The sequence below is a fragment of the Salvelinus sp. IW2-2015 genome, unplaced genomic scaffold (genome assembly GCF_002910315.2).
Source record: "Salvelinus sp. IW2-2015 unplaced genomic scaffold, ASM291031v2 Un_scaffold83, whole genome shotgun sequence".
NCBI classification, from domain to species: domain Eukaryota; kingdom Metazoa; phylum Chordata; class Actinopteri; order Salmoniformes; family Salmonidae; genus Salvelinus; species Salvelinus sp. IW2-2015.
Window position 1 is genome coordinate 2,925,135 of NW_019942514.1, and position 12,693 is coordinate 2,937,827.

Below are 12,693 nucleotides of genomic sequence, written 5' to 3' on the forward strand. Positions count from 1 at the left end.
AGATTATAAGGGTCTCTGTGTGGTTTTAATGGCCAGTGGGAAAATGGCGACTGACTGCATACAGCCTCACTAACTCTCCATTCTCACCTCCAAGTACAGCACAGAACGTCYGTGTTGTTTTTTGCAGCCCACTGTAAAACTAAGAAACCTCAGATGGTATGTGAATGGGCTGTGAACTTATGGTTGGCTGTGGACCATAGCTCGATCTGTCTGATTGCGATATGAAAACATCCTTTGTGTGAGTCAGTCAAACTCAGTGGCAACGAGGTGAAATGCGTGGCCCATGCTGTCATTCTGGTTGGTTTTTGCCCGACTTGACCTAAAAAGCCTGGAAAAACAATCTGCGCTGGAGTTAAACTTGGACGATTCCACGGAGGAGAGCTGMTTGGTGGTTTAAACATCAGACGAGATCCCAATGGCCTGTAAGAAAAGTGATTGAGAAATGGGTTCCACAAGGTATGTTAGAGCTATTAAAGTCTTCCCTGGGCAAAGACCTCAAAACATAAATTTTAATAAGCGGATTGAATTAAGGCTTCTCTGAAATGTATTACCTTGGGTGTAATGAGCATTGTCTGCTTGGAGACTAGCTTTGGCACACTTCGCTTCTAACATGGAACGTAAGTGATGTACTTCTGAAACGCAACCAAAATTAGACAGATTTCATGTCAAAGCAATGGCTTGTTTTGCAAGGCATGTAATGCATGTAACACTCCATTTGTGTTGTCCTCGAGGTAAACTGTGTAGTTGGCCATGATTCTGTGCTGTAATATAAGCCAAAACGTTTTCATGACTTCTGCCTGAAGGGGTGTTTTCAGAACTGAGTGATTTTCTGAGGCTTTATCAAAAGMCTGTTGTCTTAACTCAAGAAATACACCCCACCCAAACTTTTTCACTTTATCTCAAAACAAAAAGTGGGGCCAGATTTGATGTCTAGTTTTTTTTTTTGTTACAAAAAAAGATATCAGCCCCCAATCATAAGGTATTTGAGTGAAGCGGGAACAAAGCAGGTTTGTGATGAGGGCTTCAGCACTTGGCGTTCCCAGTACATTTCCTCTGCTCATGTGGCAGATCAAATTGCCTAACCAACATTTATAACGTTCCGACATTCCACAAGCAGAAATATTTTCTGAAATTAAAATTTAGTTATGGGAAAATGTCCCTAGTAGCTTCTGGGGGTTTTTGCACTCATTGCCTTATTTAAGCCACTCAGCTGAAATAGTTAAATAACCTATATTTGTAGGCCCATCCAACCCGGAATCTTTTTAATAATKTTTTTCTAGAATAAGGAGTCATCTCCACTATCCACAGGAAAATGTCAAGAGTTGCAGCTTCAATGGCTCAGAAAATAATCCTGTGGTTTGGTGTTGAAAACAATTCCCCAAAAAAGAACATGACCATTGTACATTTGGTGTTCATGAAGCATAATTTACATATGGTTACACTCAAAACACAGCATAACCCAWCTCTTCAGCGGTAATGCTGTAGTCAATGCAGAATGTGCTCTGGTCATTTCTTCCCTTTGGGATGAATAGAACAGGAAGTTGCCATCTTGGATCTGCCCTGCCCGTTTGGCAGCCCCTCGCATTGTAACAGGCTTCTTGTCTGCCTGCCCGTCATCCCCAGGAGACGCAGAGCGGCCATTAAGGGCAATTAGCAACGTTCTGCTGCGGTAGGCAGGATGGGATTCCAGCGGCCTGTCATTAATTACAGTACTACAGCCTTTTTAAAACTGAAATCATAGGCCTTTGCTTTCAGACGTTTACTAACTGCACTGTCATCTCTCACTTTCCTAGAACAAGGTCATTGAGGTTGCGTGAAGGTATGCAAGCAAGTTTTATAGGGTGCTCATTTGCTAGTCGAGACCCATATAAATTATAAATTCCTCACGGGGGTGTCTTGGTTTTTTTTTTTTCTCCCTCTGTTTTGTGGCAAAATCCACAGTCGCAGCGGCTTGCCAAGGTTTCACTTCTCACAGACCGTTGAGTTAATGACCTATAAGTGTTTGTTGTTTCTGTTTCACTGCGACTAGGCTGCTGACAACACTAACCCCAGCTCTTGGTCACGGAGGACGAGGCCGGCGCCCGGTGACCTGGGTACCTACGAGAGGGAGAGAGTGAGGAGCTCCAGGCCTGACCTAGGGGCCAGCAGAGGAACGGGAACCACYGCTTCCAGACCAGAGCTGTGGTCCAGTAGGGGTCAGGCTGGCCATGCGGAGAGGATGACCGGGCGCGGCAATCGACCATGGAGCAACCGTCAGACCGACAACTAAACCGGCCAACCGTCTTAGTAGCTCCGCTTCATAATGTCCAGGTAGGATATTACATTTGACTTTTTTGTCATTTATCCAGAGCGACTTACAGTTGGATGTCAGAGGAGCCTGCTTTCTGGCCTAGCATTGTTAATTAACAAGAGTATCTTTAATTTCTGATATAGTTTCTGATAAAGTGTATACAGGTTGATACTGTATAGTGTTATCACTTGACGATAACATGAAAGATGATCTTCTCATCTCACTGAAACTGTGTAATAGCCATGACTATTACAACTACTGTATTTTTATGGTGGGAATCTTTTTAGAACTCCGTCAGAGGATAAAAATGTGACTCCAGACTGAGCCACTAGTGACTGCTTGACTGCACTTCTTACTTTAATCAAAGGAAGTGTAAGTTTTACTCCTACTCGAATGACGCCGCCCAGCCCTCTCTTAGTATACGACTTGTGCACTCTTTTTTTTCCCCCCAGAGCTCTCCATGCCCCCAAACTGCCTGGAGCCCGTCAACAAGGAGAAATGTACTGTATCAAGCATATCTAAATCCCCGAGCAACAGCAGTCGCAGCCATACAGAAGAATAAACAACTCTCAAGTCCCTGTCCAGCACCTACCCATGCTTCTCGGAGTGCAAAAGCAAGATGGCCGCCCTCTGAAACCTTCAACCACACCCTTCCATTTGCACAGACACAACATCAGTTGTATTATAATATGCCCTTATACAGTATCGCTCTGGTGTGGACCTCACCACCAGTGAATGTATCCTCTTCCGCATCTTCTCCTACCAGATGTATTATAATGTATTCCTCAGACTCGACAAGGGAGAGATGATCACTTGGGTGACTGGGCCTAGAGGTGTGTGTGGGGGGGAGAGGAGAGACACAGGAAGGAAGGATTTGTTGTCTTTTGGAGTGGACCGTTACAAGACCTCACTTTGGAACTTCCCAGCGGAGCTCCTAAGCTGCACAAAGGATGTACCCATGTGACCAGAAACGGGGAGTGAATTACTTGGATTAAAAATAAATCTACTCTGATCTTTGACTTATTCAAACTTAATTTGGTGAGCGCGTTAGCCATGCATTTGCTTTATACCGACAACTAGAGAACGACCAATATGGGTTTAAGGGCGGGCCTATACTGATACTGATTTTTGGAGGTCAAGGAGGCCGATGGCCAATATTTTATGCCGATAATGAATATAATAGAATTTTAGCATTTTGATAAATTCCCAGAGACAGCCATAAATCAATTATACAATCATACAATCAATTTATCTACATAACATAATGGTAATCGTTGATTTGAATGCTTAATTTCTTGATAAACTGGGTAAATCAAGATGGCATAGGCTTGCCTTCTTAGAATACAGGTAAAATCATACCCAATAAGACTGCATGCATTCAGGTTTTGAACTCGTTTGGGCTCATTTCAATGATCTATGGGTCTACAGATGACAATCTGTTTCCCTTCCATTTGGGACCATGTTAGCCTCAGGGTTGGGGAGTAACTGATTACATGTACCATGTACTTTTGAAAAACTTGATGATTACTTTTAAATTCAGCAATTATGTTTGTGGGGGAAAACATAGTGTGATACCTTTCTGTTTTTTCAATGACATTCAATGAATCATTGAAAAAAGGTGCAAGTGTAAAGTTTGTTCCACTTGAGGGAGTCTGACCAGAAGTCAGAGACCACTATGATGACACACCAAATGTGTTTGATGGATCCTTTTTGTCTTCTTCGAATGCTTCTTAAGAGGAAAGTAATCCAAAAGTAACTGAAAGTCATCCTATTATGTTACTGATTACAATTTTGGACAGGTAACATATTCCATTTAGAAAGTAGTCTACCAAACCCTGTTAGGCCTAGTGATCAACAAAATGTTAGAAGTAGCCTATTGTCTTCTTTTATAAAGACGTGCGCTGTCTCTTTAAAGGTGCTACACATAGGATTCTTCTGAATTGTTGCATTGTAATTACAGAAAATGTTCATAATATTATGGAACGATAGTGTTTCACAGTATTACTTATCCGCCAGTGTTGTGATTGGCTGTGATATTCGCCTAGTGATTTCTCCCGCCAGAGCGGCATCTGTTGTCAAAATGGGAAAGCTGTTTTGACTTTGGCTGTGTTATCTAGTGGAAAAGGGGTCAATCGGCCAATGTAGAAGTCGCTCCGTCATTTACCGGTTGTTAAAATTCTACACTGTTCGCTCAATTTCAGTTTGTGAGAAAACAAGCACTTAACAGTGTAGGGCAGTGGTCACCAACCTTTTCTGAGTCGAGATCACTTTGAGTAAAAATGCAAGCCGAGATCTACCGCTCTTCTTTTTTTTTTAACATGACTTAAAAAACGTAAGCCTATGCAACATTAACCAGTTAAAAATGGTTATGTAGCAATGAGGTTTGTGCAGTAGGCTATAGGCCCAATGCATTATCACTGCATATTGACTATGCTTGAATTGCCGTGCCAATGTTCTTCTCATTTTGAAATTATAGATATATGATCACACTGGTAATAGATCATTTGTCGTATTACTTGAGAGGCTGAGTGAGCATACTTTTTTTTTTTACTGGACTGATTGCCTGCATCTATTGGTCAGTCTGAGGAGGGAGCGAGCAGCGGTGAGGTTGAACCTCACCCGACTCACCGTCCCTTCGCTCTCCCTCCCTCTGCTGTGAAAATGGGACACAGTCTTCCATCTGAGGGCGAAACTCAAGTCTCACTGTAGTATTTCTGCTTCATGCACTATTTCATGTTACTCCTATGACCAGAGAAAGTGAAATATTCCTTGATATTAAAAAAGACAAGCCACTAATAATAACAACGCAAGCTTTGCTATACTCATTTATTGCAGCAGCAGTGCTGGTTGTAGCGTGAGTGGAAGTAGGGAGAATGGGCATTTTATGGCTTATAAAAGTGTTGAACAGAGTGTTGACAGTGCTGAATAGCAACTTAAACGTGAAATTACTCATAAAAACAGAAACTCTTTGATGTATTTGTTGAGTCTCTCTAGTCCATGGTTTGAAATGTTTTTTGAACTCTCACAGTATCAACTTTGCTTCTTTTTACAGTCTATTGCTCGAGGAAATAGTGCAGTGATCTGAGCTATCTGATTGGACATCGGTAGGCCTATAGGTGCACTTGAATTGCTTTCTGGGCCTGCCAGGTTTGTCGGAGTTCTACTTTCAGACACGTGGTTCAAAATGGGATAAATTTGCCTTCCCATCGCTAGGGCTGCTGAATCAGGTAAACTTACCGTCAACAGCGAGAAACCAATAAAATAAAAATAAAATAGGAACGCAAGGCTTTATCATTGTTTTTTTCCAGAAATGTTTGGTGATTGACTAGAAATGCTTGGAGATCAACCAGTCGCTCGCAATCGACCGGTTGGTGACCACTGGTGTAGGGAATCATTGTACCATCTAAATCGCTGTGAAATATCTTTTCAAAAACAAAAAATATATTTTTACCAGCTGTTTGAAGCTGGTGGACGAAAACCAAAAGTTAAAGGTGTGAGAAGTAAAGTGTGAGCCTCCGCCTTGTTACGGGGAAATGGGATGCTGGGGAGGGGGGAGATTTGTTTTGAATGCAGCCTAGTGCTGTTACAATTCACCTAGCGTCCACATGGGAGAAATTCGAGGTGTGGCACCTTTTTAAGAGAAAATACACCACTCGGGACTCATGTAGCCAGGCAGTTCGAGAGAAGAAACCACTGGCCACTCATGTAGTCATTTAGCAGTGAATTATTAACACCATTTTTGGTGACAGTCAGCTTTGAAATGAGCATGTTTTGCTTTATGGTAGCTACCACAAATAAAGTTCTAGGGTAGTGAACTGACGTTAGCAAAGTTGTCTTTATGAACACTAGCTATTGGTATGTTGCTTTGTAAAGTGCTGCAGTCTGTATGGACATAATGTTTTGCCTAACAGTAAATTAACACTTTAAACATTTCTACATTCCATGTGGCATTATTCAAGTGTGCTAAATTTATGTGCAGCATGAGTGGGTAGCTAGCAACCATCCCAGAGGTTCCTTGAGGACAGGCTAACTAGCAATGAGCGGTTCCGGCTCGCAGAAGTTTCACACGATAGGCAAGTGCGCTGAGGCTTTAAAGGGGAAATCGGCTGCGCCGATAGAATAGGAAAGGCTAATATCGGCACAAAATATTGTCCCGACCGACTATTGGTCGTTCTTTTTCCGACAACCATAGCATTTTTGCAGGGTATTATTTTGCACATTGTACACACACACACACACACACACACCTAAAGCCATTTTTAACCCACAAAACATGACTATCGTCCCAGAGAATGCATAATGTCGGCCTAAAAGAGGATTGAATGTAGGGCTTTGCGGAAGTTTGCATGTTTCTACGTACTGTATAAGAGGAGCATTTTGAAGTTATGTGCCTCCAGTGTCCCTGCATGCCCTCTGCTTTAAGAACAACAAAGATAAGGACCCTGTCATAGATGCACATTCTTATTTACTTATAGGCTGCATACAACATATCTCCTTCAACACCAGTACCTAAGCATTACGGAAGATGATAGCCAAGGACTTTGATCAAACCTTCAAATTGTGCTTCATTTTGTTTCTCAGTCATTCACTCCCTGTTGCTCACCATCGTCACCCCCCCCCCCCCCCCACTGGAATTGTGGAATAGAGCGGATGGTCTGTTGGGACAAATGGCAGAAAAGAAGGTCCACCCCTTTTGTCTGCACTCGATGAATGATTGAATGCACATATTTTAGCTTGGGGGGGGGGGGCATATACTGAATATTAGTCATCTGAGGACTGCTATTCCTAGGGTGCTTTGCTTCAGCACACCTTCCTCCCTGGACTGGACACAGAATGGAGGCTCCGACTGGAACTGCTGACCTGGATCGAGCTGTAAACTCTGCAGCGCTGCTGTGAACAGCCAATCAGGCACAGGAAGCAAGGCATTGGGCTCGTGTTGTCCAATCACCACAAGGAACAATCAGTCCAAATGTACGCGACTGGGTTCGCAGTGCGAATCGTCTCAACTCAACTTGTTTTGTTTTTTTCTATAGAAATGTATTTTGTTTTAATATTGAAACTGGACTTTTTGTTGTTGGATAAGGGAGGGTTTGGTGTCACTCTGGCTAGAAATCATGGGGGTGCCATAGAAACACCACCAGTCTAGTTTTGAGGTCTGATTCACACTACAATACTCATACAGGCAATACTCTGTGAACTCTAAACTCCTAACTACAAACTCTGGTAGGAGGGTTACCATATCGCTTCAGGAATGGCAGCTGAACCTGAGAATGGCCTTTGCTTGTTGGCTTGGCTGTCATTGTAAAGCAAAAGAGCAAATTAATCTCCCCCTCAGATCCTATTGGAGAGTCACTGTATTATTATGCAATGACTAGGACGTTGGATCCGGAATGGGGTAATACAGGTGGTAATACGGTTCGTATCCTTCCACGGCCAGCTTGTTCACTAGTTCTCTTAGAGGTCTCGCCTGTCAGATCTCAAGTATACTATGCGGGATTGACCAGAGAGGTAGAAGTTTCCCCATGATACTGGTCAGTTGTTGTAATTTAGCCTTACCTGTATAGTACCAGCCAACCAGCATTTTCACTGTAGCTTTCATATTTATAAATTATTTACTACAAAATGCATATACCTATTTTTCATTGTGACCTTTGCAGTTTGGTGATGGGGACCTATCATTTACAGGCCTTAGATTTCATAGCGTATTGAGAATGGCAAATGGAAGAAGTCATCACACAGAATACAAAAATAATGACCACCAACCCTGAAATCACCACCTTGTATTCCCCTAACCCTGTGGAAATTGGAGGTGCAATTCCCCTCCTGCTAGCTAGCAATTTACTTGTTTACCTTTTTTTTTATAATTATTCCTCCACTTACTGTCAATGCTGTGTGTGTGATAATCCTGCTCTAGAGTTATGAGAGAGAGAGAGAGTTTTAGTCAAGGTTTGTCTACTGGTTATTGTGTGGACAAGTATAATGAATGCTCATTACACATTTGCAAAGATTTTTACATTTGGAGAGAATATTTCATAGAAGAACATTTTCCAGAAAATACCAAGACCCTCCAATCTTTTGAATTGAATAGTTTTGTTTTGGGACTCATAAACAAATGTTCGCTGCCCAAAATGTTCTGCCCTTTCGATTCGCCTGTTAGAAGGGCTCAGCTCAGCATCATAAAGCATTAGTGTTGCCATGTGGCCCCTTACACGGCATCTGGCCCGTCTGCGAACATGTGTTTAGTGCAAACGCACACCGCTTGATGCTGTTCAGAAGCCCTGGGCTGATGTGCCAAGGGCTACGTGATGACTTGGCCCCACGACCAGTCCCCCTCGGTTACCAGCATGACGACTGCCAGCCGGCCACTCATTCCAAATCTGTATTTCCGACCTTGTCACTTCTGTCCTGCACAGTGGTTCTGAGAAGGGAAGAGTACAGTGGTTCCAGTTTCCCCCCTTTCTCTCCTCCTTCCCCTACCTCAAGAATGCCTCGATTCTTAATGCCCGTGATAAGCATTGCTAGTTCTGAGAGCCGTTTTACACGCTGCCAAAGCTTGCCGGCAGACACTGATATACAGCTCCCGGGTAACCGATAGTTCGGAGGTCAAGGCTGGAGCTAATCGCGTCTTTCCCTTCGACTTTGGAGGGTTATAAATACTGGGGGGAAATCGAGACGATTTGGCAGCGGCCAGCACTAGCCCGAGACAGAGGCAGTCGATGGGTGTCCAGTCAAAACTGGCCCGCTCTGATGTGCCAAAATCCACATGCTAGTGGTTGTTGTCTATCATAGCCAAGGGATTTATGTATAATGCTCATATTAAAGTGTCTGTGCAGACTCTCGATGCCAATCACTCACTGGGGATATTTTGATTAGTAGGTAAATTAGCTAGTGAGCTTGAGCTCCTTTTTAAGAAGGTATGGATTTCGGAGGTCCGTGTCAAAGTTGAGCCCAGGCACGTGCACATCAACGGTCATTCCCATAGACGTACGTCGCCATGGGTCGGGTATCATCATATCATTGATCCTATGATGCAAGGCCAGCACCTCTTCCCCCACCATACAGTCTCCCCTGCCCCCCTACACTCCGAGGGGAGTCGGGGGAGGTCCCAGGATGACAGCAGCTGTCGGAAACCATAGGTTTTATGTGCTCTCCAAGGGTCGTCCCGGAGATGGGCTTCAAAGAAAGACGTTTTTTAAAGGGCAAGGCTGAAACTCCATCCCCCCCAGCAGCAATGCACGTCCACTTCTCCCCTACATGGCCCCTGTGTACATGAACACTTCACCGTAACGTTACCATAACTTCCACTGCTAAATGGCCTCGCTATGCACATCTAAGGGTTAGCAAGAGGAGTGGATGTGCGTTGAGGAGCTCTGATTTGGGGAAGAGGCAGGGGATGAGGATGTGTCATCAGCACCCCTTACCACAGAACGTCCTCAAGTGTAAACTGGGTATTAACGAATGTTGTTTTGGAGTCTTTCGAGAGTCCACACGCAGCTGGAATTCAAAATAAGGTATTGCAGGATTTCAAAAGGACAATGGTTCTGAAGAGCCAACCAAATGTCTCTGTTTGGGTATTGTAAGTATCACAGATATTTTGTCTGCTCAGATTACTGCTGTATGGAGATTGTCAGATTAGGTATGATAGGAGAAAGTCGGAGAAATACGAGGTTTAGACAGAAAGAACCTCCACCATTTTGAGGTGAGAACAGAATGGTTAACACTCATTCTGTAACTTCTGGTGTATAAACATCTGTTATTTACACGTCATTGTTTTTTCCTCTCTTACAATGTAGCGGAGAATGTACTTAACGGAGGGAGGCCAGAGACCGGAAATGGCTCTTTGGAATGAGTTTCCATTGGTCCTCAAAGGCCTCCTTTGTAAGTGGAGGGTTCATGGTGTCAATGGACTTCAGAAACGGTAATCTGCACTTAACCAGCACTTAACTTAAGACCCTACATAAGTAAGCCCCCTTTTGTCAAAAGTCACTTTTGCGCATGTCCCTGACAATTTTATTCCACTCTTTGTGATTATTTTTCTTTGCTGAATGTATGGTCATCAAAGGGTAGGTGTGTGTGTGTGTGCGTGTGTGTGGGATATTTTTTTTTGTTGCACCGGCCAGATTGAAATTGAAAAAGTTGCTTGGAGCAACAGCTCGTCCGATAGCATGAGGAGTTGTGGACTGTTATTGTACAAATTATAATGAAGTCCTTCATTTTTTTCTTTTTTACAATTGTGATGATTTCGTGAGGCATGGCACTCGATCACATCCGTGTCTTTGCCTTCTAACATTGTGCCAAAATCATTCCACAGTGTTTCCATTTCACAGTCCGTGAGACAGCGCCAGTGTTTTCCAAGATGGATACCCTGTCTCTTCGACTATTTGTGCTGAAATAAGGGGAAATATTCAATTTGAGGGTTTTTCTTTTGTTTTCCGCCCATGTATTTTGTGTCAGTTTTGTAAAACAAAAGATGTCTTATTTTGGAAGCTGTATCGGATAGATTTTATTTAAGAAAATCTTGTAATTTTGTAAAGTGGGCCTTATTGAAATATATTTAGTATTTGTCCTCTTTGATTGTAAGGATGTAATTTTTGCTAGATACTGTATGCATCTTTCTCATTAATGCATTCCTGGAGAGTACTTTCCTCTTTTTGTTTTAGTGCGAGAGATGTCTCATGACCTTGAGCTATGAGATGGCAAGAGGAGAGAGACATGTCAGAAGCCAGCCTTGTGTCATAGTCATTGAAGAATGAGAGTAATGTACATTTTATCAGGAGTGGGTCTGCTAGGAGTCAACAGTCTTAAGTCATTTGCCATGTGGCGTCCTGTTTTATTAGCGGTTCAGGAATCAGTCAGTCAGTCCAGGTTTTTTGCTACTCTGTCCCCCCCCCCCTCATAAATTCAGGGTTTGTTCATCTTGTGTGCTGTTTGCAAATGCTGCCAAAGAAAAGGATGTTCAGGCCTCAAGACACACACACACACACACACACACACACACACACACACACACACACACACACACACACACACTTATAAAGAACTGGATATTCTCCAACACACACCCACTCACACTCCCACACACACAGGGGAATTTTGGCCTGTACAATCAACTAGGGGAGTTGGAAGTCATGTTTTTATATTGCAGTGTGTTTATAAATGGATAGAAATGCTTCTTAAATGGGGGAGGGAACTGACAGATGTAACGAAGAGAGAAATGTATGTTATGAAATCAGATCAAAAAGGTTATTATGGGTGTCGCTGCGCCAAGCTTTTCTGTGTCAGTAATACACAGCAAACTGTGCGGGATGCTTTTCTGTCCTAGAGTAATAATACATTTGTGCATGTTTAACCTTCCCGCACTCTGCATGTAGGTCTCTCAAAGCTGCCAACTGTACAGCGGACTATGTATTCCAATCAAATAAAAAAGCAACTTGTTTGTAACCATGTTTTTGTGTCCGTGTCGACTATACTTTGCACCTGTACTGTGTATGCCTCTGTGTTACGGGAAAGTGTAAAAGTCCACTCAAGTGTTTAGGTCTTTGTTTAAAGGCCTCTGCATGCTTGGATTTGACAGCGCCAGTCCCTAGCACGTGTGAGTGCACTGCACGCGAGTGTGTTTGGGTGAGAGCAACAATTCCATTGCTTTTATATCACCTGCAATTGAGACTTGGCGAAAGAGAGGCTTTTGACAACGTGCAAGATAAGCAAACTAGCAGACAAATACATCAGGTGAGAGGTGGAAACCACAAACCCTTGTGGAATGCCCAGTCAGCACACTCACCTTGCTATTAAACAGCACTGCCTGGCTGTGAGTAGGCTAGGATTGTTCCCCGACAGTCTTGCATCAAGCAGGTCTAGTAACAGGGTTATAGTGGTGCTGGTGGCTTGGATCAGTAACGTCAGCTGCAAACTTGATGGGTTGGCCTAGTTCAGACTAATGGGTAGCACTTTATCTTAATAGTCTGTAGTCCATCTGTAGATGCGCTATCAGTAACATTTCAACTATCTACTCACCTTTAATCGTGTCCTAACCATTAACTTAACCCTAACCTTAACAAGCAGTTGCTTATCAACAAATTTGATAGTCCATCTGTAGATGCTCATACTATTTGGACTATCCAAATGAGTGCATTTGACACAAGTGATAGCATGGATATTTATGAGTTTGTCTGCACAAAAATGTTTTCATTTCATTGAGACGCCATATGAAGTGTTGACGGTAAATGCAGTCTTCGCGAACGAGGGAACATTGCCTTTAAATTTCAATCGCGCTGTGGCGTGGATCTTTAGTGCTACGGATTGAATCTAGCCCTAAATCAAGGCCCGTATCCGCAAAATATCTGAGTAGGATTGCTGATCAGGATCAGGACCCCACCAGTCGATATAATCGTATCAATTATGAT

General features: G+C 43.1%; 1 protein-coding gene across 3 annotated transcripts in view; it reads left to right on the forward strand.

Moving 5' to 3' along the window:
• LOC112068084 (leucine zipper protein 1-like) overlaps positions 1–11,736 on the forward strand; it is a 95,861-nt gene extending 84,125 nt beyond the window's left edge. For 2 of the 3 annotated variants that reach the window (XM_024135099.2, XM_024135098.2), the window contains exons 4-5: positions 2,030–2,310; positions 2,743–11,736. In XM_024135099.2, coding sequence (XP_023990867.1) covers positions 2,030–2,269 — 240 coding nt within the window. In that variant the 3' untranslated portion in view covers positions 2,270–2,310; positions 2,743–11,736. Of the gene's footprint in view, positions 1–1,793; positions 1,820–2,029; positions 2,311–2,742 lie in introns of those variants that run through there. The other variant, XM_024135100.2, reaches the window with a different exon arrangement.
• The last annotated feature ends 957 nt before the right edge of the window (positions 11,737–12,693 follow it).